We start from the raw sequence: 26,583 nt of genomic DNA, 5'->3' as shown, positions 1-26,583 counted from the left end.
TATGTACTATTGGATATATATATATATATCACATTATGAAATCACATTATGAAATAAATGTTTTTCTCCAAAACCAGTCCCAAGACCTGAACCCTATAGAAAATGAGTGGGCTGAACTGAAGAAAAGAAGTGCCAACATGGATCTGGGAATCTGAAGGATCTGAAGAGATTCTGTATGAAGGAATGGTCTCTGATCTCTTGTCAGACGTTCTCCAAACTCATCAGGCATTATAGGAGAAGACTCAGAGCTGTTATCTTGGCAAAAGGAGGATGCAAAAAGTATTTAATAAAAGGGGGCAAATAATTGTTCCCAACGTGTTTTGGAGAAAAACATTTAATTCATAATGTGATTTTCCCCCCACCTTCAATTATTTTACTTCATAATATCAAAAGGATTAACAATGCAGATTTATTTTTTACAGCCATCTTTGATCATATTTACCAAGGGGGAAAATAGCATTTAAACAGCTTTAACTCTCAAGAGAAGGACAAAGTTGAACCCCAAAATGTCAGAGAAAAATCTTTTATATACATACACATGCAGTTATTAGGGTGATTTTGGTGGTCAAAAGAGCCCACCTTAAGTCTCTGTGATCTTCCATAGTGCACTTCGCTTTGTCCCTAAGCACTTCCTCCCAGGGGAATCCCAGCAGCCATTCTGAAGTGCGCTCCACTTCCTCAAGTGAACAAGTTTATAGACAGACCCTCGACCCCTTGATTTTCAACTCATGTTCAGGCAGCTCAACATACCACAATGCAACACGATTGTGACGTCAAAACACATCGTGCTAAAGCTACACCCACCCCACACAACCCGCAGGTCTTCATCTAAAACCTCACATGTAATGGCTACACATTAAATGAAATAACCTGGCAGTGAGATCATCTAAACATCATTTTAAAAAAAGAATGTTTTTTATTCACATGTTCAGGTAAGAAGACTAACTGTTACAATTTCTTTATGATTCAGTCTTGCAAATTTCAACAATGGTGATTATATAAAAAAATTAGATAAAAAATTAGATTATATAAAAGACTATATAAAAATGTAAAAAAGTAAACTGACATTTGTGTAGAAACACTACATAAAGATACCAGTGTTTAACGGTAAAAACAGTAAATGCCAAAATTATAGCAAAAACAAGTTCTCTTTTCTGTTAAGAGCAGGTGCTGCAGCATGTGTCCAACTTTACAAGATTTTCATGTAAACAATGCGTCCTATCAGATATGAGAATGTAAATGGACAGGACAAAATAATTCACATTTTAAACAGATCAGAGCATTAATTAAAAATACCAGTGTTTCACAGTTACAATACGGGTGAAAATTTTCATGCCAAAACAACAAAATTACAGTAAAAACATATTTGTGCACATGCTCATTTCTGTGAAGAGCAGGTGCTGCAGCATGTGTCAGTCTTGGTGAGGTATTCATGTAAACAGTTCTATCAGGGTCCATTTACACGACACCATTTTTAACTAAAAACGGAAAACTTAAGAGTTTTGGCTGTTCATTTACACTGTAACAACTTTACAACTTAAAATTACAACTTTTGAAAACAGGTTTCCAAGTGCAAGTTTTTGAAAAAACAATATCTTTATCGTCTCAATGTAAGCTACAAAAAAGTGAATTAGTGAAAACGGTAACATCATGACCACGCATATTATATGTTAAGTATAGGCGCGTTTCTTTACAAAGTGACATTGCCAACAACTGGCCTGACAGCATAATACAGTGTTTTAGTCGTTTTCACAGATCCTTGTGAATGGGGATTGTTTTGACAATGTCATTGTCAATACAAAGGAAAACTGTTCTGCTTTTAGTGCATCTTTGTCATGTAAACACACCCTCAGTTAGCCACCTTATTTTAAGCCGTATACACCTGGGAGTAAGAAAAGTTTTTGTCAATCCGATCACAAGTGGACGAGACTAAATACAGGTGTAACTGGGGTCTAAAACATTTGAGCTTGTCCACTTTCAAACGATTCCAGAGGTAGTCCAAAACGCAAAATCGACAGGATTGCTTTAGTAGTGTAAAAGCTCATGTAGTCGAATGCATTCGAAGAGCCACAAAAGACACTCTCCGCCTACTGAACTAATGTGTAAACGCTAGCCAGGCGGGATTTAAACTTCGTCTGCTGAAAAAGAAAAATCCAAGCACAATGTTCTCTCACCATTCCTGACTCACCGTGTTTGGTGAGGTCTTGTGTCTATCAGAGCAGACACTAGCTGCTGCTCTCTGTATGTTTTTCTGTTTGCGTGAGCTTATTTTGTCGATTAGATCGAAAGATCTGAGCAAACACAAACATTTACCCGCCCACAGACCCTTCCCTCGAAGAAATCAGGACAGAAGTGGATGTGTAAAAGGGGTACACCAGTAACCGAAAATGTATTTGACCGAAATTCCATGTTTATATGGTTGTCAGTGAATGGGAAGCTAAATATGTTTTTTGTTTCTTTTTTCTTCTTCTCCAATATAGGCAAGAATAATCCTTGATACCTGTTCGTTCCGAAATCCAAGCACTCGAATGTGACAAGCTCGTAATCACTTCATTGGGAAGTAGGAAATTTCCTATAGCACATAAAGGCAGCATCAATAGGTGAAAACGGGGCCTTAAACAAAAATGTGAGCGTGGCCATGTGGCCAAAAGCATAAACACACAGGCTTGTATCACAAATACTGTAGTTTTACCGTTTACAGTACTCAAACAAAACCGCTTACTTCCACATTGCGAAATCCTCTGTGAGCAATGAAAGTTTCTGCTGATCCTCCTCTCATGTTCCCTATCTTTTGTCCCTTCAATTAAAGTCACAATAATAAATGATGTTACAGTTGTGTCTCACTGGCAGCTTCAGTCTCATTCTCAATAGCAGAACCTCCCTCCTGTAATAAAACACATATTCACAGAAGGTAAATTGTGATGATGATGATGATTCAGTTACACAAACACATTGTGCTTTTTCCTTATGTTTACTGAATGCACAGTCAGGTTTTATTTTTCAAAATAATAAACTCAGGCCTGGATCCGGTTCAGGGCCGGCGACGCCCCCTCAAATCACCATGAATGTTAAAGGGATTTTAATGATAAAATATGCTATTTAAAAATCACATTTGCCAATTGCATTTTCTTCCTAGAGTGAATATTAAGCTAAAATAGCAATATTTTAATGAAGGACAGTCTTGTTAGGCAAAGTCAAATTTTGATTGGTCGTTTGATTTAGCGTGCTCCCCCACCCTAATATTACGTTTAATTTCTTGCACTGCGGAAAGTTCACACGAAGGCTACGGACTGGAGAATGGACATTCCATAATTTCAAGGTTGAATATTGCATCATATCGTTTCACAATGATAGGGAATGGCTAGAATATTCAGAGCAAGCAGATCCTGCATTTTGTTTTCCCAGTCGGAAATTTGGCGGGAGTGACTCTGTGTTTAGAAGGCCATCACAGAACCGACATTCAAATTTCTTGCCTGTGTGATGTACAAAGTTTTAGGCCTAATGGATCCACCAAATAGGACAAACGGATCTAATGATGGCAATTCTGCTCATTGGCACTTCTTGCATTGAAAGTCTATGATCAGATGCAGAGTTTGCGAAACTGTGGGCTGAAAGTATAGCTGCAGATGATGCGGTTCACAGGCCAGTAAGACTCTGCAAGACTACATTGTGGGTGAAAGTGTTGGTCAGCGTGAAGTGAACATTGAACAGAAGTGTAAGCGGCTGTTTCTAGCATTATTGACTCCATTTTGGGAGAAATGTCCGTGCGTTTCAGCGAACGTAATAGCAACTACATGGCAGCTTCGGATGCACTGGACCCTGGTAGTAAGAATGTTTTTGAATACGGGGAAAGTGCAACTACTACTGGATTTAACAAACACTGAAATGGTGGTCTCAGTGTACCGTTGCACGTCAGTTTTGGCAAACACTGTGCACAGGCCAGGATGAGAAAGTGACATTGGTCAAATTTCTTTCAAATTACTGCAGCGTTTTCCAAGCCATGTCAGTGGTGCTGACTGCCTTAAAGCACGCACTAACATTTGGGGCCTTGACTGCTATCTGTGAGAACTCTTTCTCAGCGCTGAAGGATGTATTTTCTGAGCACAGACACAGCATGTTGCATAAACAAAAAGCATATCTGATCCAGCTGGCATTTGAAAATGACCTAATTAAAAAATTCAGAGAATGGAAAGAGTTACTTCTGAGGAGGTTTCATTCATCAAAGAGAAGATCTACTGCAGCTCTATGAGGCTAAAGGTAGTATTAAATATTTTGCTTGTGATTTAAAATGGTTTATAATTAGTCGCAGTTGTCAGTGTTATACTGTCATTGTAGTGGTTCAGGTTGTTTTATTGGTAATATACTGTTAAATGGGTCGCAATAAGCCGAGCATGTGGGTTAAGCAGGCATAGATTGATTTTGGTGGTGTTGTCGTGTCGTGCCGTGGTAACGTGATTGTGTAGGCCTTATATACACCACATATCTGTTGATCTAAAGACCTATTTATAGGCCTACCTATCATTTTTCTATAAAATTTCAGGAATGTAATAGCCTATGTATTTTCTAGCTGGGAGTATGCATTCATGTGATCCCACCCCTCTCTGTATTTCAGACACCCCCTCAACAGCACTTGTCTGGCGCCGGCTCTGGGCCGGTTGCACAAACGTCTAAGACTAGTCTTATAAGTAAGACATCACATTTATTTTTTAACCCTCTGGGCTTCTTCGTCCGAAAATGACTGAAAACTTTTACATTTTTAATTTTTTAATTTTTTTGCTTCATCGGAATGGGATGACACTTGGTAACTGGACATGATTCGGATATGTTAAAGGGTTGTAAAAAAAATAGGCACACTTAACTTCCTCCCGGTCAAAAATGGCCGACATAGGAAATGAATGGGAAATACGAAAAAATACGAAAACTCAGAGAAACTTTTGGTGGTACAAACTACAAATCAGCCACTGTGCAGAAAAAAAGTGCACAGCAATAAAGGGGTGACACTCTAAAACTTCAAGAGTGCAAATATGAAAAAATAAAGTTAAATTTTAAGGCTTCGTCCGTTTTTGGGAGGAAGGAAGCGGGAGGAAGCTAAGTGTGACCCATTTACGAAGAAGCCCAGAAGGTTAAATCAGTTACATAAAAATTTAGATTAGCCTAATTTGATACCTGAAAACTACCCCTGGCTGACTGCTAGTGGGTCATACTAGAACTTAAGACACTTTCTTAACATAATGGCTATGTTTATGTTTCACAGACAGGGCTTAGATTAATTCAATTCACATTTATTTGTAAAGTGCATTTCACAATACATATTGTTTCAAAGCAGCTTTACAGAAAATGCATTGTCTATATAACAATTTAGAGTGATTTATTAAAGCCAGGATTAGGCCTTAGTTCATTTAGGACATTTAGTAGCTATTATAATCTTGCCTTAGAAAAAAACTTTAACATTGTGCATCTTGAGACAAAACAATGGCACTGACATATTAAAAGATTTGTCTGAAGCATCATGTTTAAAATATCAACTACTCAGGAATAAATGGGATGGTTCAATAAAAATCTCAAATGATGACACAAATAATGTGACTTATTTGAAACACTAAACTTTTAAATTGCAGTTGAATTACACATTTATCTTGAACATTATTTGTTATCGATGGACTTACCTGCTGAAAAAAATTACATTATTTTTATACCATTTGGTTTCTTTCAGAGTGAATTTGAATTTTATTATGTCGGCACTGCATTATCGATCTGCTTCAATACTGATAAAAAATAATAAAGGACAATGACTTACAGTTTACATTTTATACATAATGATCCTAAACCAGTGTCATAACGGTATACTGTAAATATTATGATTCTATAATAACATAAAATGTATTCATACCACTGTTCTTTATAATGAATTAAAATGGTATGAGAGCAGCACTGTCTGAATCAAACCACATCAAACAAACAAACAAACATGTTGACAACTCACAGATCTGAATCTGTTTATTGCAGGAAGAAAGATGTTCATAGTATCTCACCTGAACAGGATTGTGCTGCATCCTGATGCCTGTTTGATCAATAACAATCTCAATTAAACTCATAACTTTGGTTAATTAGAACAAAATCAGCTGTATGTAACACTCACCATTCCTATTAGCTTGACGCTTTTGATAGTGAATCACACCAGCAGCAACAAGAAGAAGCAGCAGAACAACAACAACAACAACAGCAACACTTATTCCTCCTACAGCAGCTGAAGACAGACCTGAATCTGGAAAAATAAAGACAGACAGTCATTACTAGAGAGAATTATAATCAGTTTTACTAATATCATCAGTTTTACTGATTTATACCTTTCTTCTTTGGTCATCAGTTATTGCTGATCAATATTCATTTAACTTATAAATGGTTGTTATAGTTCACTGAAACTAAAAAAACTATTTTACACTGCTTCAAAACTAAAATGAAAAAGAAATATCATAAAATATTTTCAGTTTTTGTTTTTAATACTTTCACTTGACATGACAAAATAATTTTTCATTTTAACAAAGAATATTGTGCGTTGACAGACAAATCTAAATGTCTAGTTGTTTCTCAGATCTACAATTTAGTTGTATTCGTTTTTCTCAATTGCTAAAACACTAAAACCCATTGGCTGAACAAAGTTATTTTTTATAACAAATTATATGAATAACAAATTGTAAATTGTACTGTAAAAATAGGGGTACAAGATGCAGGGTGCAAAAATGCAAAGAGCAAAGCAGAGTAGTAATTTCTGATCAATTTTGAGCTACTATGATAGAACATGTTTTCGTTCATCAAAAGACAATGACGAAAAACTATGAAATTTGTTTTGAGATTAAAAATTTACTTCTCCCTGAGAACTATATGTTTTGAACAATGTGTTTTCTATTTTTTTTGTGTATTGTTTACTGACTGCTTGATAGTGTATTTCATTTTGATCACTTTTTTATGATTTGAGAGCAGTGTTTGATTTTGAACACAGGTAAAACTGGTTTGAGGCGAAGGTTTCATTTTGCAAGAGGAGTCAGAGGTTTTGCTTGAAGATGAGGTTGAGAAATTGAGAAAAACTGTATTAAATTTACCTTTCAAGATAAAAATGTATTTAAATTGTATTATTAAATTTACCTTTCAATATAAATATCATTATTAATGAAGGTGATTGAGATTATCTTAAGCATATTTTAATATGGAGTCAAAGCTCACATTTTGGCCACAATGAAAACATTACTGGGTTAATTTATACATTGTGATACTAACCAGTGACAGTAACAATGATTTTTTTTAAACTGGTGATGCTGAGGTGATGACGGATGCTGCTCTTGATCTGTAGTTTATAAAGTCCAGAGTCTGATGTCCTGGTGTTTGTGATGGTCAGAGATCCAGTCTGATGATCCAGCTTCAGTCTGTCTCTGAATCTCTCTGTGCCATTATTACACTGAACATCTGTACAGATATCGCTGAGATCTCCAGGGATTTTAGCGAAGAGAATATCATTAAAATACCACGTCATCAGCTCATCCAGTTTTCTTATTACACCAGGATCTAAAGTAACAGATTCTCCCTCCTTCACTGACACCATCTTCACTTCATCAAATTCAGCAACAGGAACATCTGAAACACAAACAACAGTGGCTGGATGCACAACCACATGCAAGTATGAAACACAATATTTATGCATGTTCTGTACTTATAAATAGTTGTATTACACCAAATTCTCATTTAATAAAAGCAATCAGAGATTGTCTTATGTTTCCATTAAGCAACTCACCAAGAACTGTAATGTTGAAGGTGTTTTCACTTATGGTGCTGTTGTTGATAATCTTTAGTTCATATTCTCCAGAGTGTGTGTTTGTGATGTCTGTGATGGTCAGAGATCCAGTCTGATGATCCAGCTTCAGTCTGTCTCTGAATCTCTCAGTATCTTCATTACACTGAACATCTGTACAGATGAAACTGAGATCTCCACTGATTTGAGCTATACGAGTGTCATTAAAATACCATTTAATATCTTCTTGTTGGTTTGTTTGAACATTAGTGTTTAGAGTGACTGAATCTCCCTCCATCACAGACACTGACACTTCATCTCTACCAAAACCAGACACACCTGAAGAAGAATAAGAAGATTCATAATGTACATGCAAACAAGAACATAATTTGTCAGTGGTTCTCTAGCTGTTAATGTTGTGGATTTCAGCAGAAGGTTTGCTTTGCTTCTTTTATTCAGTTAGCATGAGGATACAGAGGGTAAACTGTGATTTAATTTAACTGTCCATGTTCTTTCTCCGTCCATACACGTTGTTAAATGAGCGCGCATTTTTACTTGAACTTCTCAAGTAATATCTATGGTTTTGCGCCATTTCAGAGGCGGCAAAAATGATATTTTAAAACAATGCTGTTATGGCTGTATTGCATGTCCCTAATCAATTGTCGTTGCAGCTTATTTAGCTCTACAAATGGAGACGTCCCCTCAGCCAGTAAGGGGTTCATTATATAGTGTGACGCACGTTTCCATATATGGACATATGGGAGCGCGGGGCACAATGTAAGACGGGGCTAGTTGTAACACACTTGTTTTAAATACTTCCACACGTGCTAGCATGACGAAACTTGGTGTATTTACTTTTTTTTTGTTGTTGTTGTTTTTTGGAAGATATCCATAGACATTTGTTAAACCATAGCAAAAGTAAATTTCTTACTTAAGTACATTTTTCATCTCTATTTTTTGTGTTTATTTAAAATTAGACAAATCTGATATTATTTTAATCTCCAAGATGTTATTTAACAGTTGAGATAGTTCTTTAATGCTTCGCTAACTAGCAGAAGACACTAACAGGGTTTAAATCCCAGTTGTGCAGGCGGGGGCATGTTGTAACACTGCGTTACAATGGGCCCCTATTAGAAATATGCTATTATATTCTATTAATTCTATTGAGAAAACGTGAGAAAAAGGTGAATAAAGACTGTGAGTCAATGTTCAGAAATGACTAATTATTTATTGTTTTGAACTATGTTGTATAGCTGTGTTTTCATGTGTTCATAGTCAAAAATCAAAAATGAGTTTATATTTAATTATTAAAAATTGCCATTATTTTATATGAAAAAGTGAATAATTGTATTTTATTTAGAAAATATTTTAGTTTGTTTTGTATATATTTTTTTATTAGATCAGATAACATTTTAAGCTGTCATATGGTCATGTTACAATGTACCCCTCACATGTTACAATGAACCCCACCTATGGGGCATGTTGTCACATTTCACTTCCATTCTTCGGGGTATATCAAGAAAAAAGTATATAGGCTACTGTATTAATAAAACAAAACCACATAATTGTACTAGACATGTGGGAAATTAATGTGGGAAAAAATAAACACTCTGAACCATAAGTAGATTTACACAAACTGAGAAAGCCAAAAAGCGTTACTTGTGCCCCGCTCTCCCCTACTCTGTTGAAGTGAGCGTGGCTCATTGCGGTTCCCCAGGATAAAGAACCATGGATGCGGAGAGCGTGCGCGCACAAAGAGACTCCATACTGCCATTGTTCTCATTCCCCTTTCTCCGCGCAACGTAGAGTTGTAAAGTAATAGGCAATAAATTGATTTCATGCATCAAGAAAACTCTTCTCGTCGGAATATTTCCTTGTACTTAACAAATGCTGACCGAATTTAGCATTTAAAATCCTAATGTACACATTTTGTATTTATCTTTCTAATGTACACATTTTTTTTTCCATTTTTTTTTCTATTGTATTATGTACAGGATTTTTGAATTACATGTGACCTAAGTTTTAAATGTTCATAATGACCAAATAAATAAACTACTACTACTACTACTACTAGTCCTCGCGTGCACGCTGGAACCACGTGCGTGCGTACATAATACAATAACAAAGAATGCAAGATTTCTTACCAGAGTCAGACACGAGAAAAACACTTAATGTGAGCAAATTGAAGACTTTCATCGCTCTGGGATGGGTTAGTATGAGGCGGGGGTATACTCACAGTATATTCACTACAAAAAAACTAGACTACACCACTGGACGAAACAGCCTCAGACAAAAAGGCATCAGACATAAAGTAGTAGCCTACCACAGAGTACAGTCTGGACGGCGGGGCGGGGCGGGCCGACACCCCCAATATGAGAGAATGAGGTCTCTGCAGAGCAACAAAAGGCTTGACTCAATTTTGGGGCGTTTTCCAACTGGGTAGGCGTTTTACAACCTCTGTGCCTGGTTTGCTAAAACTTGAGTGGTCGATTCCTAATACTTGAATACGCTTTTCCCATCAGATATGAGTGATAAAGCGAGAAAGCGATGCAATGAGGAGAGAGATCACCTGTCCTGCATATGGATGTAAGTGGATTTTTGTGAATTCTCATTTTGTCTAAGTTAACGTTTTAATTAGTTTGTGTAAATTTGCTTGCAACATGATTCTGAGGTCTGCCACTTACAATCTATCGCTAACCATTATTGATACTTTGCAGTCACGTGATATCTGGCGGGCAACAAACGCGGTTAGTGCATCCAATCGCACAACAACTATCTGACATGTCATGTACACCTCAAAACACCAACTTTTGTATATTAAAACTGGCAACATCCTGGCAAGATCCTTGATTACGTAGTTTACTGGTTTTCGTTGCTAGAGAATGACGTTCTTGCCCGCCAGCCAGTACAACTGACGTCACGTGCACTGCAAAGTATCAATTAGCAAACATTCGCTAACTTTTTGGTGCACAAGTTTGTTACTTTAGTGTTGATATTGGTAGTTTGCTTAATTTTTTTCCTGTTGGAGTATTCTAATATAAAAAAAAATAGTTAGCTTGTCAGACTAGAAAACAATAGTTGTAAACAAATGTTAATGGGCTATTCCACCGAATAGGTGCCATTTATGTCCCCAGGACATTATGGCCCGGTTTCACAGACGGGTTTAGCCTAAACCAGGATTAGTCCATAGTTCAATTAGGACATTTAAATAATTTTCATAAACATGCTTAGAAAAAAAAAAAACATTACTGGTGTTAATCTTGAGACAAATCAAAAGGCACTGATATATTTTAAGATCAGTCAGTGCAAGTTTATTTCAGTTGGAACAGCTCTTACATTTTAGTCTAGGACTAGGCTTTAAAATTGTTTGTGAAACCGGGGGCATAGGTACTAATATGTACAAAAAATAACTATAAATACATTTTAAGGAAAGTGTTGTGCACATTAATCTAACTGCAAATTTTATCTAATTAAAAAAATATTAAAACCTATAATGTTTTGGATAAATTACATTTTCATTCAGTCCAGAACCAACCCTGTATCACATGAAATACGTTCTGAGGAAACTATTTTGCAAATCGCAATTACGTTACATGCCAACATATAAGCAGTGCTATTACGTTGGTCCTTAACCTAATATAAGCAGTGCTATTACGTTGGTCCTTAACCTAATATAGCCAATCTATTGCAGTGCTATTACGTTTGTCCTGAACATAATACATCCAAAGCAGGTTTCCATAGCAGCTAATGCTGTTCATTTTGTTTAAATTATTTACTCCTTTTTTTCTCATTGGGCTACAAAATATTATCTATGCCAGGGCGAGTCAAATGGCAGCACCCAGATAATTTTTATCTGGCCCTCCAACTGGTTTTTGATGTTTAAAAACCCTCGCAATCTGATATTAAAGTCCCCGCAAAGGTTTAGCGCGTTCAGCGGTGAGTTTAACAACGCACGTGATCATTCAGCGGTGAGTTTAACAACGCACGTGATCATTCAGCGGTGAGTTTAACAACGCAGCGGTGAAATTAACAACACTCAACTGCAGGTAAAACGGCATTCAGAGGTGAGTTTGACCAAAGCAACCCTCAACTGCAGGCAAAACGACATTAAAAGGTGAGTTTAACAACGCTCTCAGACGCTTGCAGTTGCAAGTAATTGGAGTTTTAGCGTTTTCTTGTCATAGTAGGACACTGCTTTAAGAAGCTGGATAACGTATTTTTATCGGAGGTTTGATTAAAAACTGTTGAGTCAGGACAATAAGTTGTTGTGTTTAGAAACTTTAGATTTGTAAGGTGGCCATTTCTTATGACTATAAATAATAGAAGAAATTATAAAAATATATTTTTATAATTTCTTCTATTATTTATTATTTTATTTTTTTTAATGTTATTATTTCGGTCTTATTGCCAGGGAAGCTGGATTGCTTTGCTGTTTATTGATATTTTTTAAATTATATTTTATCAGTAGGAAATCGCGCTGAAGAAGTCTCGTTCCGAACACATCGCGATATTTGGCATCAGTTCACGTGTGTCAGATGTTGGTAAGTAAATACCTAAATACGCTGTCCTAATAATGTGTGATATAATGTCTTTTCTGTTTGTCGATATTAATCTGCTATTATATCTGCCATCTCCACGGAGACTTTGCGTTTCATTGCTTTCTAATTCAAAACAGGGTGATTAACACTGCCTGTCACGTGCTATAGGCCTAGAGATAATCATATCAGATTAAAAATAGTACAATTAGTTCCAAAGTTGTATTTGTAGTAGAAGCACAGTAAAAACAACACTTACCATGCTTTTACCACAGTAACATTAGTTTTACTGTGATAAGTGTAGTAAAAAGACAGTAATCACAAAACTTGCCATGCTTTTACCACACTATTTGTAGTTTTAATGTGGTACTTATTGTAAATGCACAGTAACCACAACACTTACCATGCTTTTACCACAGTAACCATACTTTTTACTGTGATTGATTTAGTAAAGGACAGTAATCACAAAACTTACCATGCTTTTACCTCAGTATTGATATATAAGTGATATTTGTTGTAAATGCATATTAACCACAACACTTGCCATGCTTGTAAGGCTTTATAATGTAACATCCAATATTTGTAAGGTATATCAGTACTTTTTCCTTTAAATAATCCTATATATTATACATAATGATATTTTCTTTTCTCTTTTTTCAGCTGAAAAGACCAAAAGGGCCTTTCGGACTCAGTCAGCCCATTATTGTTGGAGGAGAAGTAAACGGATTGACAGCTGCAAAGGCAAATATTCGCAATGGTATGTATGTGTTGGTTTTAACCCTAAATCAAACATTTTATCAAGCATTTGTTGTTTCTTAAAACTTTTCTCACAAAACCCATAGCCCAATCAGTACAAATATAGACTGAAAGTCTTAATAATTCACAAGATTTAACAAGTTGTCAAATTCGTATCATACTCGTACATATTTGTATACTCGTACACAATCCTGCAGCTTTTACTCCTAGTGCTGTCATTGGCTACTGCCTCAATTCCTGTACATATTTATCGCAATATTTGTAAATCAGTTGCGCCACTTCTTGGAAAGTTGTTGGATGTCACACACACTGTCAGAAAGTTTATATTAATTGCAAATTGGTCCCCGTCTGTTTATGTTCCAGTGATACATGATGTCTCTCCACACCTCATAACCTACCTCTGTTTGCAAGAGTGGAAAAGCTTATCTGACTTGTCACATGACATCAGATACTCGATTATTTTGTCATAATCAGATCAGTTACACTGCTGATAACTGTCCCGTTTGCATGTAAATCATTTTCATGATTATTGCTTGCTATTAAAGACATACTTTTATTCATAGAAATGCCCACATTTTAGTGAACTTAATACATAAAAATGCTTTTAACATTTAATTATGCAACACTCTTTACAGAAAACATATCCTACAGTTATAAACTGACTATTTGCAAGTAATGTATTAAAATTACCTTCCTTTCTGTTTTGCAGGATTACTTAGTCCTTTTTTTTTAAAGCTCTACCAATATCAAACTCAACCCTCACAAGAGCTACTAGTGAGTCGCAGCGAATCTTGCCGTGATCAGCCCTTCCCAGGTGAAGTTTCTAAATATATCAGTATTTACTCATCAAATGTTCTCTCCTGAATCATATGGTAAATTAACTTATATATAACTGTCTTAATTTATGTTTTTAAAGAACAATAGTAATTGCACATAGAGTAAGTTGAGACTTTCTTGTTTTACAGCCGAGAAGGAAGACGCAAGCTAATCGAATAAGTCCTTTGTTTCGGGTGAGGAAGGAACATCTGGTGCCCAAAGACGACAGAAAAGTGCGCGAGTCCATTGGTATGTATTGTATTGAAACAAGGCTGTAATATGTTGTACATAATTTTGATGTTGACAATTTTACATTGTACAGGTTATCACTTGGTTTTTGACCAAGTGAAGCTCTTGAAACAATTGACAGAAGAGTATGTTGTCTGGAAAGAAATCAAGCATCACTGGCAAAGGCTCAAAAGAGACCATGCCTTTCTTAAAAATCTTTTAAAATATGTTGCTGTTGATATGGGTAAAACTGTTTTTGTTCAGTACTTAGCTTATATTATGTGCTGCAATATTATATATATATATATATATATATATATATATATATATATATATATAATACTTCAATGTGTTATTATATAATGTACTGACTGCTGCTTTGTAAATTTCTGTAAGGAACAGGCAACTCTGGCTCTTTGCATTCTACTTTTTGAGGTTAGTTAAGAGTTAACCTCCAACCCTAATCAAGCACATCTGAAAATTTTAACCAAAGTCTTCAGGTTTACTTCTAGACAATAGGCAGGAGGGTTTGAGGTCGGAGCTAAATGTGCAGGACAGTGGACGCTGAGGGCCAGAGTAAACCATCGCTGCTTTAAATAACGCAGAACATAAGCTGACCCGACTGTCCATTAAACAACTTTATTTGAATGGTTTCTGTTTTTTGTTTTACTTTCAGACCAGGACTGGAGAACGTCAGACAATGGGATATTGAGACTTCTTTCTTCTGGTTGAGAAAAAGTTACACCACATCAGTGATCACATCTTCTGTTCTTTAACTGAACAAACTATTTAGACAAGGAAGAAGAACACGATAGAGACATACAGGGAAGAGCAAGAAACCAGTTTAGCTGTGATAATGAATCATTATTTTCCAACACAATATCAAATCTGTTTTCTGTAGGTGACTGAATATAATTATCTGGCACTCGTTTTGTGGCTTCAGCAGCTGTGAATGGATTCATATGATGTTAATGTATTTTTGAAGACACATTTTTATTTATCTTGAATCTCATTTGTCTTTATGCTACTTTATCAACTTTATGCTTTGTTCTCCAATAAAGTGTTGTTTAATAAAGTATGGTGACTATTGTGTATTGAAAGTGGTGTTTGGTACAGTAAATCTAAATTTTTATTTGAGAAATTTTAATTTCTTATTTCTTTAAAAATAACTACATATAATTAATAACTTATAAATAATTACATATAATTAATGACCATAATTCTTTTACTTGGGACATAAAAATTTAGATCTGGTTAACCCTTGTATGGTGTTCGGGTCTGTTGGACCCTTTTTCATTTTATCAAAAGAAAAATGATACAATTAATTATTTTTTCAAACTGAGACTCATTGGCCTTGGCTCATTTTCTGTGAGGAATATATCAATATATATATAATATACCCTACACATTTATATTACACACAGGATGGCTAATAAAAGTGTAGAAATTGTAGGTCCTGTGTACCTTTACTCTGTCCTCCTCCTGTCAGGGCCTGCTGTTAGTGTGTATGGTTTGTGAGGACACAAATGTGTATAATGACATGGGTATTACAACGTAAATATGGTTTATGACGACATCTGTGTCCTCATACTAAAACATACTAAATGGTGTTTTTTGAAATTCAAAAAATGCCAAAAGTTTTCTGTGATTGGTAGGTTTAGGGCTAGGGTTAGTGTAGGGGGATAGATTATACAGTTTGTACATTAGAAAAACCATTATACCTATGGAGAGTGACCGTACACCACATATCCAAGTGAGTGTGTGTGTGTGTGTGTGTGTGTGTGTGTGTGTGTGTGTTGTGGGTGTGTGCATGAGTGTGTGTGTGTGAGCGTGCGTGTGAGAGATTGTGTGTAAGGGTGAAAGAGTGCAAGAGTGAGTTTTGTGTTTCTGCTCCTGCCATTCCCACACGAGGTTGCAATTCTTAAATGTGATCTAATAAAGGTAAAGAGAAAATATTAACCATATATGCAGTTTATATTGCTTGTAATTGGGATGAAGTAAACATCTGTTGAGTATTTTAACATAACATTTTTGATTGTGTTGAATTAAAAAACCCAAAATGCAGCGGGTCCACCAGACCCACGAACACTGGCTGAGTAACAAAAATATGAACACCACACAAGGGTTAATGATATTTGGGACAACAATGCAACAAAAGTTGCACATACATGCATGTATGCCAGTTTGCAGTGAAATAAAAGGAAGCTATGTGAATAACAAGGCTGCAGTGGGCTATCTTGCTATAAATACTTTAAGCTTAATTGAAGATGATCCATGTTGATCATTCTAGTATACTCTATATAGTATACTCTATATATCACTGATGTCAGGAATATAAGCAGCAAGAGGCGGTGAAAAGGAAATGTTGGCACTGTTTTTTTGTTGTTTTACTGAATGGTGCATTATCCTTGTGTAATAGTAACAGTGTGTATAGATCTGTGTAGATTATACTGTTCTTCCACCCCCAGGGCCCCAGCAATGGCCCCCAGAAGAGCAAACAAATGCACATTTCAAATGGCTGTAACTCAAAGTCCGGTTAGTGTATCAAAGAGAAAATTGGCTGGACAACTGCTTATACTATGTTTAATAAATAATGTTGGCCACAGTTTTCAGACATATATGGAAAGCTGGCATAAAGGTTATTTTTATAATGCTCACAGTAAAATATCAAATTTCAGCCTGTCCCTCATATATGTCATAAAGGTTTGCACAATAAACAAATTTAGATATCCAGTTGTCCATTAAATATATTATTTATTTAACATTTATTGTTTTATTACTAAACGTTTTAAACTACATTACCCACATATCTCTGTCATTCTATCAGTGAACAGGAAGCATTGTATTGTAGTTCATTGAAATGTGCAGACATGCTTAGGGTTAGGGTTAGGATCTCGGTAGAGGAGTAATTTCTCACAACATAGAGACACTTTATAGTTAGCTTAATGTATAACTAACGTAATAATAACACCAAAACATACTTTGTAACATGAACCGCCGTTTTATATGGGTTAAACGATTGTCCAATCACAGCGAGTTCTGCGATAAAGTCACAGCCAATACAAACCCAGCTGAACAGATGCGTCACACTTACATGCCCATTTATGGGGCATGTTCAAGTTCAAAACGGTGCGCAACGTTTTGCTACGGTTTCCGGGTTGAACGTCATGTTTCCTGGAAACGGCGTGCACCGGTGTGCAACGGGGTTTGAGATACGTTTTCTCTTGTTTGGTGGGTGTGTCAGAACTGCAGTCCAATCAGCAGCAACGTGTATATAAAGCACGTGGTATTAAAGTGAACTCGCACAATGGGTTCAAGGAAAGTATTAAATTTACAAATGTGTTCGATGCAGCTCGGTATAGGCAACAACTGAGGATATTAGAAGACATGTTTGTCGAAAGTTTTATTGTAAAAAATATAGGATATCAACAAAATGATGTAGTTGTTTATTTTAGCTTCATTGCAAGTGTATTGGTATAGAAATAAACAATGGTAGTTAAGTGCTTTTCCTAAAAATGAGAAAGAAAATACAGGGTATTAAAACAGTATGAACTACAAATAAAGTCAGTATGTGAGGCTAAATAGATGTGTTTTAGTCTGAATTAGGTAAGATGTTTGCTTCCATTTCAGTTTCAGCAATCCCTTCACTCGATTGGGATGTTCTCTTTTGTTCTGGGCGGCAAGTGCAGTTACTGTAACATCGGGCATATTTTGTAGTATTAAACACATATTTATACCGACTTCATCAGGCTCCGAAAATTCTTCACAGAGAACACAAAGAATAGCCTTCTCAGCTGCCATAGTTGCAACTCTTGCGTCATCAGAACAGTGTGTTCAACGCACCACCGTTTCTGTTTAAAAAACGTTGTGCAACGTTTTGTCGGGGCTGAACGCAGCCATGGTAAACGATGACAGATCTCTTCTGGTTCCGGCTGCAGGGATAGATACCTTAAATATTTTATATTTAGGCTGTTAAACATGCATTCCTTCTAATTAAATTATAAAACTCATATTTAAAAACAAAAGACTCCTTTGTGTGGTTACCATCCAAAAACGAGTTCACATGATCAATGACACAGATTTGCTTAGACTGATGCATAAATACATTTGAAAGGGAAACTTTTTTCTAAGCAATGTCCTACAGCAGGGTAGTTTTGCAGTATTTTAATTAAAAATAATTACATGTACTAAAGTGCTTCTAACATGTACAGTGTATGTATAGTATATTAAAGGTATATCAGTTATATTCAAATAAATGTAGCAAAAGCACAATGAATGGACACCATTTTGAAAGCTTATTCCAATATTTAATGTCAAACTGTTTAAAGACAAATGTAGTGCCAAAACTACTGCACAACAGTATAAAAATCAGTTAATTAAAAATTTCCAGATACAGGAGCAATCTATTATAGTGACACATACATTAACGTTAAAAAATTGCTATGATGAAGTTATATATTTACAAACCAAGAGATGAGATTCAACTTTGTTATGTGAACATACATTTGTTTCTTCGCTTTAAAGAACAAATAGGCAAAAACATAAGCACAACATTGTACATTCTCAACTTTCATTCTATATCCTTGTGATTATTGGTCACTTTTATTGTAACTATGCAATGAATATGTCCTTTAGCAAAACACCTGATGAGCACTGACACTTTTTTGAAAAAGGCATTAGGCAGACATCAAGTACAGTTTATGAAGCTGAAAAGAGAAAACAAAATGCTTTAACAATATGGAAAAAGATAAATCACTATTTTCAATATTGGTTCTGCATATCAAAGAGATCCTGAGGAGGAGTGGACTCCACATGAAGACTTTCAGAAACTGAGACAGAGCAAAGGGTGCACCTCGCTGGACACATCCTACGCATGCCCAAACAACAACACCCAAACACAGTGATGAAGTGGACACCACCAGGAGGATGCAGGAGACAGGGAAGACCAAGGAAGACACGGAGACAGATGTTCCACGAAGACCTGAAGACTGTCAGTGTCCCATGGGAAGATGTGAAGAACTTGGCCACGGATTGAATACGTTGGAGGACACTTGTTGCCCAATGTGCCCAGCACAGCACTTGATGACGTAGTGAGTTCATCCATAACTGTGGGATATTTTTCTGTGAAGAGTGATGCATAATTAAATGTTAAAAGCATTTTTATGTATTAAGTTCACTAAAATGTGGGCATTTCTATGAATAAAAGTTTGTCTTTAATAGCAAGCAATAATCATGAAAATGATTTACATGCAAACGGGACAGTTATCAGCAGTGTAACTGATCTGATTATGACAAAATAATCGAGTATCTGATGTCATGTGACAAGTCAGATAAGCTTTTCCACTCTTGCAAACAGAGGTAGGTTATGAGGTGTGGAGAGACATCATGTATCACTGGAACATAAACAGACGGGGACCAATTTGCAATTAATATAAACTTTCTGACAGTGTGTGTGACATCCAACAACTTTCCAAGAAATGGCGCAACTGATTTACAAATATCGCGATAAATATGTACAGGAATTGAGGCAGTAGCCAATGACAGCACTAGGAGTAAAAGCTGCAGGATTGTGTACGAGTATACAAATATGTACGAGTACCGTACGAATTTGACAACTTGTTAAATCTTGTGAATTATTAAGACTTTCAGTCTATATTTGTACTGATTAGGCTATGGGTTTTGTGAGAAAAGTTTTAAGAAACAACAAATGCTTGATAAAATGTTTGATTTAGGGTTAAAACCAACACATACATACCATTGCGAATATTTGCCTTTGCAGCTGTCAATCCGTTTACTTCTCATCCAACAATAATGGGCTGACTGAGTCCGAAAGGCCCTTTTGGTCTTTTCAGCTGAAAAAAGAGAAAAGAAAATATCATTATGTATAATATATAGGATTATTTAAAGGAAAAAGTACTGATATACCTTACAAATATTGGATGTTACATTATAAAGCCTTACAAGCATGGCAAGTGTTGTGGTTAATATGCATTTACAACAAATATCACTTATATATCAATACTGAGGTAAAAGCATGGTAAGTTTTGTGATTACTGTCCTTTACTAAATCAATCACAGTAAAAGTATGGTTACTGTGGTAAAAGCATGGTAAGTGTTGTGGTTACTGTGCATTTACAATAAGTACCACATTAAAACTACAAATAGTGTGGTAAAAGCATGGCAAGTTTTGTGATTACTGTCTTTTTACTACACTTATCACAGTAAAACTAATGTTACTGTGGTAAAAGCATGGTAAGTGTTGTTTTTACTGTGCTTCTACTACAAATACAACTTTGGAACTAATTGTACTATTTTTAATCTGATATGATTATCTCTAGGCCTATAGCACGTGACAGGCAGTGTTAATCACCCTGTTTTGAATTAGAAAGCAATGAAACGCAAAGTCTCCGTGGAGATGGCAGATATAATAGCAGATTAATATCGACAAACAGAAAAGACATTATATCACACATTATTAGGACAGCGTATTTAGGTATTTACTTACCAACATCTGACACACGTGAACTGATGCCAAATATCGCGATGTGTTCGGAACGAGACTTCTTCAGCGCGATTTCCTACTGATAAAATATAATTTTAAAAATATCAATAAACAGCAAAGCAATCCAGCTTCCCTGGCAAGACCGAAATAATAACATTAAAAAAAAAAACATAAAAATACATATGATCTCGTGAATAAATGTTGATTACACAGCTTTTCTTCTCGATGATAGAAGAAATTATAAAAATATAGCTTTCTGCACCAAATGTGCAGAAAGCTATATTTTTATAATTTCTTCTATTATTTATAGTCATAAGAAATGGCCACCTTACAAATCTAAAGTTTCTAAACACAACAACTTATTGTCCTGACTCAACAGTTTTTAATCAAACCTCCGATAAAAATACGTTATCCAGCTTCAAGCAGTGTCCTACTATGACAAGAAAACGCTAAAACTCCAATTACTTGCAACTGCAAGCGTCTGAGAGCGTTGTTAAACTCACCTTTTAATGTCGTTTTGCCTGCAGTTGAGGGATGCTTTGGTCAAACTCACCTCTGAATGCCGTTTTACCTGCAGTTGAGTGTTGTTAAATTCACCGCTGCGTTGTTAAACTCACCGCTGAATGATCACGTGCGTTGTTAAACTCACCGCTGAACGCGCTAAACCTTTGCGGGGACTTTAATATCAGATTGCGAGGGTTTTTAAACATCAAAAACCAGTTGGAGGGCCAGATAAAAATTATCTGGGTGCCGCCATTTGACTCGCCCTGGCATAGATAATATTTTGTAGCCCAATGAGAAAAAAGGGAGTAAATAATTTAAACAAAATGAACAGCATTAGCTGCTATGGAAACCTGCTTTGGATGTATTTGTTCAGGACAAACGTAATAGCACTGCAATAGATTGGCTATATTAGGTTAAGGACCAACGTAATAGCACTGCTTATATGTTGGCATGTAACGTAATTGCGATTTGCAAAATAGTTTCCTCAGAACGTATTTCATGTGATACAGGGTTGGAATTTTCTACAGCCTGTCGAGGTACAACTGTGGAAACCACTCAGATGCTCCCTCCAGTGCACCAGAGTATGGAGATTTACCCTTATTAGCTGATAATTCTGATTATGTTCAAGATGGACATGCACATTTCTATCATAGCCCTCCTCTGAGAAAACCTAGCGATACTTTTTTTTTCAATCTCATCTGAAATGATCAGTGTTGGGGGTAATGCACTACAAATAACATGCATAAAGCATTCAGATTACTTTTTTGATGTTACAAGTAAAGTAATGTGTTACAAGTAATGTGCATTACCTAATCAGATTACTTTTTGATGTAACGAGTAAAGAAACGCATTACAAGTAACATGCATTACGAAATCAGATTACTTTTTGATGTTATGAGTAAGGAAACGCATTACAATAATGCACATTACATAATCAGATTACTTTTTGATGTTATGAGTAAAGAAAGGCATTAAAAGTAACATGCATTACGCAATCAGATTACTTTTTGATCTAACAAGTAAAGTAATGCATTACAAGTGTCATACATTATGTAATCACATGACTTTTTTCGATGTCAATGAAAACTACATTCTAATAATACAAGTACATTTATTTACAGTAAAAAAGTCACTGCAGATTACGTTTTTAAAGTTTAAATTTCAAAAACAATATTCACATTATAATTATGAATTGTAGCAATTGATGCATGACGTCCACTACAGTGGACATGTGATTAATCAGAGTTTTCTCTCAATCTAAAATCAAAACTTGGAAAATTTTACTGTGATTTGACTCATTAGATATTGCTTTATGCTGCAATATTTTTTTTACCTACAAGAGTCTCCTAGATTAGAAGGAATGGGTGGATATTCCGGAGCAACTTGGCATGTCTGACTGACCCTTGGCCATCTTGGTTTGGAGGGGGGAAAAATCGAAACACAAAGGCTTGCCAATTGGTTGCAATTTATAGGATGATGCACAAGGGTCCAATGAAGAGGCTGATGTGCAACTTTGCCATAAAAACCCGTGCAAATTCAAGAAAATGCTTTTTTAATAGCTGTCCACTGTAGTGACCACTATGCGTGAAAGGGTTAAAATACAGTAAACATCTAATTCAGTTAATATTTATACAATACAATCTACAGCTGATTTCAGGCTTTATAAACAAAAAGGAGCTTTAATATGTCTATGTTCTTCAGGTGTGTCTGGTGCCAAGAAAAATGAAATACAGTCAGTGTCAGTTATGGAAGGAGATTCTGTCACTTTACAGTCTGATGTTATAATACATGAAGATCAAGACATACTGTGGAAATTTAGAAATGAAACATCTTTCATAGCTAAAATGAACAAAAAGAAGCAAACCTTCTCCACTTATGATGTTCCTGATGGGAGATTCAGAGACAGACTGAAGCTGGACGATCAAACTGGATCTCTGATCATCACAAACACCACAACTGAACATACTGGAGTTTATCAACTAGAGATAAGTGGAGCGAAACTGACATCAAAAACATTCAGTGTTTCTGTCTATGGTGAGTATAATTTGTCCAAACATTCACATGTTTGTTTTATAAATTTACACAAAAAATTCACTCAAAACATTAAAGTAAAAATAATAATGCTGATTTGTTCATATTTCTGTTTATTCTGTTTTGTTTTCCAGCTCGTCTGCCTGTTCCTGTCATCATCAGTAACTCTTCACAATGTTCTTCATCATCATCAAATTGTTCATTGCTGTGTTTATCAGTGTTGAATGTGTGTGATGCGACTCTCTCCTGGTACAAAGGCATCAGTGTATTGTCCAGCATCAGTGTGTGTGATCTCAGCATCAGTCTCTCTCTACCTCTGGAGGTGGAATATCAGGATAAAAACACCTACAGCTGTGTGCTGAACAATCCCATCAGCAACCAGACCACACATCTGGACATCAACACACTCTGTCACACATGTGCAGGTACCACAGCACTGATGATAGATGTGTGTGTTTACTGACCTGATCTCTGGCTTCTGTTGTAGATCAGACACATTCACTTACATTAATGACTCTCTTCTTCTCCTCCTCCAGTCTCAGTGTCTCTGATAGTGTTGATCTCTGCTGCTGCTGCTGGATCTCTGGTGATTTTTGCTATAGTCGTGATTAGCAAGAAACACAGCAAAACTGATCGAGAAGGCAAGTGTTTTACCTACAGCTACAGATTTTATTACAAATATTTTCATAATTTTCATAGTTTCATAATGCCATCTAGTTCCTTTTTATAAGAAGAAACCAAAATCATGTGTGCAGTTATTGGGTTTGGCACTTAAATTGAAATTTGTATTCATGTCATGTCACTGGGCCGCACTCTTTACTAGTCTTACTCACACAAACTGCATTAAAACACACTTCAGATGCAAACACATAAATGCAAAACCTGTGGATCTACATTATTTTATTTATTTATGAACCATCTTGCTGATTAACCGATTTATGAACCATCTTGCATGTGTAAAGATGCAGTCTGTTGCTGGTGTTCAAATAAACTTTTTTTTTATTGTTGAGCTTTAATGAAAATTATATGAAAATAATTTCCAATATACATATTGCAGACTAAAGACTTTCTAATGCCCGTTTAAAAAAGTTGTAACATTGAAATTTTAAAAATTGCAGTGTTAAATAGTTTTTAATTAATTGTATTGATGCTTACATTTCTTGATAAGAGTCTTGATAATAATGCATATGTTGTAAATAAACAGACCTAGTTAAGATTGATTGTTTAATGCTGCATCTTTTGCATCTATATTTGTTTAAACAGTTCAGGCTTGTAAAGAGGGGATCACTTACACTGAGCCAAGGTTCTACAAAAGAAAAGAACAGTTGGTAAGATCATTTAATCTCTGTATTTATGCTGCCTTCACATGCTATTGGAATTATCGTAAATAGTTTCCTAGTTAAAAATTGGACATGAATGCCCTTCAGGTCAAAATTTGAATGCGATGAGTTTGTAATCATGACTTCAGAGGTGGGAAGTAGAACATTTCTGATAGCACATGAAAGTATCATTAGTCTCAGTGTAAATTCAGCAGTGAGTCACATTCAGATGTGTGAGCGCTTGAGTTTTTGTCTTATCATATATAACAGCAGCATATTAGATATTTATAAATGCCACAACACCAGCATTCAATGTGACTAGCAATGAATAGCAATCAATATCAATCAAAAAACTGAAAGAGTGCAGGATCGCTTAGACATCAACACTTTCAATTAACTGCAAAAACAGGACATACTGTACACTAAAAAATTATTTGCTGGACAAAAAATCCTACACAAGGTTTAAAACAAGAACAAGTTTGTGTCAGCTATCTAAAGTCATCACACAGCAACACACACCACAAGTGCTACTTTTCAGAGCAATGGTAACCATAAAAACACAACACCATAACAGGAACTCTTCAGTCTCCAGCATAACTGAACATTAAACGGTAACTATACTGTCCCTATAAGTCTGTCCCTATACTGAAAAACACAAAAAATAACACTTACATAACACTTACATTTTAACACTTACATATAGAAGTGCCATGCAAATAATGCTGGCAACTCCACATCCACTGTCTACAAAAATAATCCATGTAATACCAACACAAAAGGATTAAGTAATGCAGGCTCATGAAAATATGCGATTCAAAAAATGATATTCTGTTGCTTCTCGTATGTTTCGTGATACTTCCAAAGTTGAATGTCTAGTGAGTGGCACTAAAAAGCATGTTGAATTTACTTCAAAACAGATATGTGACTTTATCTGTGTTTATCTGTGTTTATCTGACTATAAAAATGTTACTTACGAGTGTTAGGCCTGGCGTCGGACGCTCCACCACATCTGACTGCCGAAGGTTGTGGTGGAGGAACTCAACAGGGTTCACCAGCTGGGGAACTCAACTGAGAAGCAATTGACGATGACGCCAAGACGATGGCATCCACTATCCAGTGGGCCATCCTCTGCTTAGAGACAGCCTTTCCCTTCTGCTGGCCTCCATAACAGACAAAGAACTGTTTTGAGGTCCTGAAACTCTGCGTTCGGTTCACGTACAGGTGCAAAGCGAAGACGGGACAGAGCAAAACTAGGGCGGGTCTGCCTTCACCAGAGGCAGCACTTGCAGGTTCACCACCTGGTCATTGAAAGGAGTGGTGGGAACCTTGGGAATGTATCCGATCCCTGGTCTCAGGATAATGTGAGAGTTGGCCAGGCCGAATTCCAGGCACGTTTTGTTGACCAAAAATGCACGTCAGTATCAATAATATAATAATAACAATAATATTGTTAAAATTTAGGTATCCCCAACTAAGAAAGCCAGAGGCGAAAGTGGCAAGGAACCAAAACTCCATCAGGAAAAAAAACCTTGGGAGAGCCCAAGGTCAGTCGGGGGGCTAGTTCTTCTCTGGCCAATGAACGAACATGGTTCCAGAACATGGAACATGGCACACGTGGAGGTTTCAGAGGTCTGGACTCGGGTGCCATAGGGTGCCCTGTCTCTGAGAAAGCAGGTCCTTCCTCAGAGGGATGCGCCAGGGAGGGGCTGTCGTGAGGAGCATGAGTTCTGGGAACCAGGTCCAGTTGGGCAACTAGCAAGACCTGCTACATGTCTTCCCTGAGTTTGCACTGTGTCTGTGCCAGAAGGCACACTGGGGAAAATGCATATTTGCGTAGGAACCCTGGGGCCAGCTGTGTGCCAGTGCATCCGTGCCGAGGGTCCCCTTTGTCAGAGATTAAAACAACTGGCAATGAGACGTGTCCGGGGCGGCAGACAGGTCTACCTCGAAGCAACTCCAAGTCAGCTGGACCGCCTGGGGATGGAGTCTCCATTCTCCTGGAAGTGCAGGCTGTCATGAGAGCTTGTCGGCGGCATGATTGAGCAGACCTGGAATGTGAATGGCACGGAGCAACCTCAGATGCTTCTGACTACATAGGAGGAGAGGAAG

The 26,583-nt window shown here is 36.4% G+C and overlaps 1 protein-coding gene and 1 long non-coding RNA gene across 4 annotated transcripts; both read right to left on the bottom strand.

Annotated features, from left to right (window-relative positions):
- Positions 1-509: 509 nt before the first annotated feature.
- LOC311085594 (uncharacterized protein) lies at positions 510-10,109 on the bottom strand. Of its 3 annotated transcripts, XR_014606876.1 has the most exons (7): positions 9,928-10,109; positions 7,787-8,122; positions 7,276-7,629; positions 6,140-6,265; positions 6,033-6,061; positions 2,723-2,884; positions 510-2,572 (listed from the first exon to the last, which is right to left on the bottom strand). XR_014606876.1 is itself a non-coding variant. In XM_084118124.1 (6 exons), exons 1-6 carry the CDS (start codon positions 9,977-9,979, stop codon positions 2,828-2,830), a joined length of 954 nt encoding a protein of 317 aa, XP_083974250.1. In that variant the 5' UTR covers positions 9,980-10,109; the 3' UTR covers positions 510-2,827. The 3 variants fall into 3 exon arrangements, 2 of the variants coding, with proteins under 2 accessions (XP_083974250.1, XP_083974249.1); XM_084118124.1 differs by having other exon boundaries at positions 510-2,884; XM_084118123.1 differs by lacking the exons at positions 510-2,572; positions 2,723-2,884 and having other exon boundaries at positions 2,906-6,061.
- Positions 10,110-18,403: 8,294 nt separating this feature from the next.
- LOC311084657 lies at positions 18,404-21,636 on the bottom strand. Its single transcript, XR_014606568.1, has 3 exons — positions 20,624-21,636; positions 19,874-19,970; positions 18,404-19,239 (listed from the first exon to the last, which is right to left on the bottom strand). It is a non-coding gene; the product is annotated as an uncharacterized lncRNA (long non-coding RNA).
- Between the last annotated feature and the right edge of the window lie 4,947 nt (positions 21,637-26,583).

Source organism: Abramis brama (genome assembly GCF_963993115.1).
Source record: "Abramis brama genome assembly, chromosome: 6".
Classification (NCBI taxonomy): domain Eukaryota; kingdom Metazoa; phylum Chordata; class Actinopteri; order Cypriniformes; family Leuciscidae; genus Abramis; species Abramis brama.
Note: the sequence above shows the minus strand (reverse complement) of the source record. Positions and strands in the feature narration are given on the sequence as shown.